Raw genomic sequence first — 6336 nt, forward strand, 5'->3', positions numbered from 1 at the left:
ACAGAGTGCTTTACACACCATAATGCGACTTGAAAAATTAAAATTCCTGACTATAGTAGAAGGTTATATGAATGATTTATCAGAGAATGATAAAAAAAACTATAGGAGAATAAAAAGAGCAACTAAAAATTAAAATGTCTAGGTAAACATTTGTAAAAGCCAAACATGTGCCTTCAGTAGAGATTTAAAAATGTCCAGTGTTTGTGCAGAGTTAATATTTAATGGCACACTATTCAAGATTCTAGTGCCTGTTAGATAGAACGCTCCACAGGATTTAGGTTCAGATCTTGGACTAGGTGACATCAGTTCTGAACTGAACATTTCTTCTGTGGACCATGGTTAAATATCAGAGATAAGTAAGAAGGGGCTCGATTACAAAAAAAGCTTACTGTGTATTGTCATGCTGCTGCAGTGCTGAACCAGCTAGAGGAACTTCTGAGTGACATGAAAGCAGATGTGACACGACTTCCCAACATGCTGTCCAGAATCCCACCAGTGTCGGCTCGTTTGCAAATGTCGGAAAGGAGCATCCTGAGCCGCCTCACCAGCAGAGGCAGCGAACCTCCACCACAGCAGGTGAGATGACAGTTTGAAAGAAAATTGTCAGATTGCTTTAAAAATGGATACTGCTTCCTATTGACTACCTTTCTTGGCTTCCCTTAACTGTTAAATACTCTAATATATTTCAAACACTAAAGTCTAATCAGACTCATTACTAGAGAACCCAAAAATAATAAGTGCACAAAAATAGCATTATGTAAAAAAAAAACTAATAAAAAAGCTATTTAATTTTAACATTTTAAGGTGTTAAAATTGACAGAATTAATTAATTAAGATTAATTAATTAAGTAGTTTTAATAAATAAAGACTCCAAAGCTTATACAAAGTGACTCAGTACCAGATAGGGTAAAAACAGGAGCATTGGGTGTTGACTGCAAACAGCTGCAATTGTTAAATAAATATGGAACAGCTGCTGATGAGTTTCATCTCAGGTGGCTTTATGGTCCAATGTCAAAAAGTCACAATCAACTCAAGAAAACAAGAAGGCAATAGAACACAGTGAAATAGAGAAACCAGATGACCAAAATACGACAGGAACTACAACTCAATTCAGAGCTCAAACCAATTCAAGTGTTGAACATAGCCAAAGTTTGAGCACGACATCCTTCATCTGATGACAAAAAGGGAATTTAAAAAAATCCACTCATGTTGTTTTCTTTAATCACCAAGCTCAACATTTTTCTCCCTAAGGATTAAATAAAAATTGATTTGTCGCATTGTTTTCTTCTCTAGTGTCTCATCTTAGCAGAGTTTAAGTGTTTGTTTTGATTCACTGTTATTTAACGGGTTATTTTGTAAAGTAGGACAAAATAGCTTGTCTTGTCTGACACTGCTGTTTTGTTGCCATTTTTCTCTTTGTCATTTTGACACACCTTATTAGCAGTTTTTATTAATGTGCGTTCCTCCTTCAGAAAGTCAATTCATCCAAAAGAAAAATACAGTTCTGGTAACACTGATGAGATGCAGTTATTCATACTGTGTACTTGCAGCTTCAACATGCAAAGATGATTGACCTCTTGTTTTTCTCTGATAAATCATTCATATAACCTTGCAGCTTACAGCGGGATAATCCATTTTTCTTTTGTTTTGTTTTTTTCAGCCTTTTAGCCAGGGAGGCTTCGGCTGCTCCCAGATGTACAGCAGCGGTTTTGGTGGGGGATTCAGAGGTCCAGGCGGACAGCCTATGGTCAACTACAGCCAGATGCCCCTTGGACCTTACGTCAGCGGTAACAGGCAACACTCGCTGTAATTCATAGTGACATAGTGCAAGAGGAAAATAGCTGCTGCGACAAGCAATGCAAACTAATTTACTGTGAAAGATAACACTTGTATAAAGAAACAGATGTTGAAAGCAATAATTTTAACAGATTAGAAAAGTGTCATAAATGCAAAACAGTCCTGTTTCTCACTTTTCAGTGTCTATATTGTTTTGGCATTTTTGTCCATCTTAATCTGATTAATTACTGGGTCTGACTTTAGTTCCCAGAAGCTTCTACAGTTTAAACAAGAAATCCAATGGATAACCGAAACCAAGCTATTTTTTTACTCTTTGTGCAGAAGATATCTTTTTAAATTTTAAATGCAAGTAACTAAAGATTGAAGTATTTCCTTCCTCAGTGTCATCTAATGGCCCCCCACCTCCTACAAGCCATTTGGACAAGAAATCACTTGACTCATTCAGAGACGTGGCCACGCCTGAACTCAAGTCAGGCAAATCAAGTGATGTCATCTGTATTGAGGACTAGACCAGCTCTGTATAATTGACCTGAGGTCAGAAACTCCCAGGGATGGAATATGAATGGATGACTGCTGCCCTTGTCTTATGCTACATCCTTCATTTTTTCCCTCCTATCTCATAATCTGCTAACTGAAGCTCAGCTGTGAGTGGATAAAGCAATTAACTTTTTCATCCGTATACATGTATCTATCAAAAAAGTTGCACTTTTATCTTTCAAGGATCCTATAGAGGTGTTTCAGTAGGTATTTGCTTCATTTGTAGAAAAACTGAGAATCAGGAGGGAAGATGAAGCAGTTTTTTTTTAGAAGAGGACTTCGGAAGGTCTGCACTATAAAGTAAAACTCAATCAAGTCAAGAGTCAGATGCTCTTTATTGGAGCTCGTCTTTATCTTTTAATGTAAGTTTTATTTATTTAATTTTTGCAAGCTGTGACTTTGTAAATCTGCTTGCAACCCCTTGCTTTTCTGGATTTGCCAACCCCTTTACACTGTGACTGTGCTGCTCTGAAGCTTGTTCTATGTGAAGAGGAGAGAAATTCAGTTGTTTGAGTCGATAGTTTTCGAACATCAGTATCTTCAAAGTTACTGTACATGAACATGTGTTTTTATCCTTTGTGTTATAGAATATTGGTTATCGAGGAAATCAAAACCTTTACCATGTACTGTATGCTTTTGCAAAACAGTTTGAATCCTATAAAGACTGCCACCTACTGGTAACGTTGAGAAAGTAGTTCTTGCCGAACATGTCGCTACATCTGGCTCCATCACCTTTCAAGGGTGGCATCTTCTACTGTACATATTAGGAGACTGGAATTTATTTTACATCACGAAGGTCTAATGAAAGTGAAAATGACAACAACAGCTAAAGCAGATGTCCAGGTCGAAGCATCATTCATAAAAATCCAGCCAAAAAATGTAAGTTATAGATTTTTAATTTTAAATTGTTTTTTACTGGAAACAGTTTGTGACTTTTTGTTTGCATGTTAGTGTTGCTTGTAGCGCTCCACCCACATAAACCACAGTGGGACCATAAACTGGAACTTTTTTGCTAGGCCTCTCTTCAGACCAAGTGAGAGTAAGAACTAACAAGTTTCATTTTCTCTTTTATGTCCAAGAACTTTCCTTCTTCCCTTTTTAACAAAAATACATGCTTTTGTCTCATTGTCCCATTCAGCTCATGTTAGGATCTAAGTTTTTGTATCCCTATATTTAAGTTGTAGTAAAATCAGATGCATAAACTTACTTGATGCCATTATAAGGGAATAACCCACTCTTTGATGCAGTGTCTTTTCTCTGCTGAGGCACAGATTGTAAAAGAGGTGGTGCCACAATCTAAAGTTGCATGTGTCTTCATTCCAATTTTAAAGGACCAGGGTTGCACATTGTTACTCTGTGCAGCTTTTTTGCTTGTTTTTTTTTTACTATTTGTTCTGTTTGTGTTGCTATCCTTTTATTTGACTTGTAAAATGTGTTTGGAGCATTGGATTTAACAGAAGACAGAGATTTTTGTTACTAATCTTATTATAAACTGACTATATTAACGCTTGCAACTGCTTAGTGACCCTTGCTTACCTGAGAAACTAAGGAAAATTAGATATCTTGCACCAATTAAACACATAATAAGAAAGACCCCTTCATAGTTTCAACACTTCCATGATTGAATTATATGCTGAATTTGTCTTGGCTGGGTATATGTTTTGTGCACACTTTAATTGTATCTAGATTACAGAGTAGCTGGCTTTTTTCTGTGGTTGCTTGTGAATACAACATTGAACTTGCCCTTTGCTCTGCAGTGTGGCAAAAAATAATATTAAGATTGAATACTGTTACGGGTAATCCGTGGTAATGTCAAAGACGGTGGGCTTAAAAATCCAGCCAAAAAATGTTGAGATGAACCCCAAATAAAGCTCTGCTTAGGGTCTCATACTTACTTATAACTTCCCTGGTTGAACCACAGTGGCATCCCCAAAATATTTGCCTACATTTATGTAACTCATTTATGTATCTATTTATTTCATTTTAATTTTATGCATTGATAGAAGAAGATGTCTGTTTGCCCTTTTTTGAATTGAATATAACTTATTAAACAGGTTGAAGGTTTCTGCTGGTGCAGTCAGTGGGGTGGCAAGAAATTGTCCGGGGTAGTCAAGGCCCCCCTGGCCACCTTTTGGGGGCACCACTGTTGAACCAAAGAAACATCTGAAATGTACAGCACACTGGTCTTTAAAGACTGGTATTACAAAACCACTTCATGAAAGCTTCTTTTGCCACTGTTGTTGGAGCATTTTAATGACAATTCTTGTTTGCTGTAATTTCATAATTGAAAGTGATCAGATTTTATCTAAGGCTGGATTCATACAGGCCACTTTAGGACACAAAATCTTGGAGTCTGAAGCCATGTTGTTGTAAAATAGGTGATAATAATTCTTCTACTCTCAAGACTTTAATCATCTTTGATGATTAAAAATTACATTTTAAGCTAGACGTGAAATTAATTGATTGATATGTTTGTTTTTGAATTACATATCAATTTTGTCTTTACATTAGAATTAAAGAAAAGTATTTCAGAATAACCTGGCTGACATGTCACAGCCATATTACTATACTTTGGCCTTGTTTTGGTGGCACTTCAAATCTATGTGTTTGCTTTTTTTGTACCATGTTGCTCCATAGATGATGAAATCACTAACCTCCAAAAAGTCTTCTACACTTTCCTCTGCGGTTTAAGCTCAAAATTTGTAAGTATAAAAAATATGTATGCTGACTTTTTTGTGTTGCTGAAATCCAGTGTTACAAATTTCAAAAACACATATTGAAGAAAGCTGTATGGGGGCAAATACTATTATACAACATTGTGTTTGTCTATTTTTTTTCTTTTCCCAAAGTGCAGTGCAAATCTGTGTTTCTGTCACTAATTCCTAACTTAAATGGCTTTCTGCCAGTGAAAAGATTGTCAGATGAACTTGATCCCAAGTATTTTTAATCCTCCATTGGTAAATTTAATAATTGCCTTAGGATGCTTATTTCTCATTCTTCAGTCAGATTGTATACCTTCAGCATCCTTACCCAAAAATCTCTCAACTTGCTTTGGCTGGAAACTCAATTCATTTTGCAGACATTATAATTTTGACACCATCCAATGATGTATCTGGAAATGCATCTAATCGGTTTCTGTGGAATGTTTCTAAGTGCTTATTGTTGTCATCTGTGTTTTTGCTCATTCCATCAAATACTTGACCATGACATGTATTAGGCTATTAACAGATAGGACCTCAGAACTTGTAAATACTTGAACGATTTTTCAGAATGAAGCTCGTATCATATAGATTTCTTTTTCTATTTGTAAAAAATATGAAGAAAAAAAAACATGAATGTCCATTGAATCGTGTTACCATAGAACTGCTATGTGCACGACGTGCTCATCAATCAAATTTAAGTCTTTTTCCTCTGGAGTGGTGACATCAAACACAATATTTCAATGAAATGCAATCAAACTGAAGTCAGTATGAATGTACTGTCCGTTTAAAAGGCTTCAGTCTAATATAAAGATGTTAACAAACAATGTATGTATTCCTTATTATGATGGCTTTAAAAGCTAATAAAAGACCCTGATAAAAGGCACCTTTGTTGCAGTAAATGCACAGCATGTGAAGCGTCTGACGGTTCACTTTCCAGGGGTGGCAGCATGTCTTTACAGACAATGAGCTCCAAGCAGTGTTATGGTTATGGATAATTGTGCTGTATGGCAATTGAATCAAAAAGTGAAATTGTCATCTTTTTATTTGTATTCTGTGTATTTGTTCAATGTGTTTTAGTAAATATTCTGGACAAGATGGCTCAGTGTGTGATCATTTCTTGCTTTGGAGTTTTTCTGGCAGAAAAATGTAAAGACATGTACATGAATTATTGAGCTTGAGTTGAGAAAGACTTTTCATTTAATTAAAGCAATCAAAAACTCTGACTAAACTTCACACATTACCTTGTTTCCCTTGTGGTCGTATCTATTGCTTCAAGCCTTGTAGGGCTGCAATTATTCTT

General features: G+C 35.9%; 1 protein-coding gene across 2 annotated transcripts in view; it reads left to right on the forward strand.

The window, feature by feature from the left end:
- Positions 1-6133, forward strand: part of chd5 (chromodomain helicase DNA binding protein 5) — a 43319-nt gene extending 37186 nt beyond the window's left edge. For both annotated transcript variants that reach the window (XM_055050235.1, XM_055050236.1), the window contains exons 38-40: positions 413-576; positions 1661-1787; positions 2179-6133. In XM_055050235.1, the coding sequence (XP_054906210.1) occupies positions 413-576; positions 1661-1787; positions 2179-2306 (419 nt within the window). In that variant the 3' untranslated portion in view covers positions 2307-6133. The remainder of the gene's footprint in view (positions 1-412; positions 577-1660; positions 1788-2178) is intronic.
- Positions 6134-6336: the final 203 nt, after the last annotated feature.

The sequence above is a fragment of the Poeciliopsis prolifica genome, unplaced genomic scaffold (genome assembly GCF_027474105.1).
Source record: "Poeciliopsis prolifica strain line A6 unplaced genomic scaffold, Auburn_PproV2 SCAFFOLD030, whole genome shotgun sequence".
In the NCBI taxonomy this organism is placed as follows: domain Eukaryota; kingdom Metazoa; phylum Chordata; class Actinopteri; order Cyprinodontiformes; family Poeciliidae; genus Poeciliopsis; species Poeciliopsis prolifica.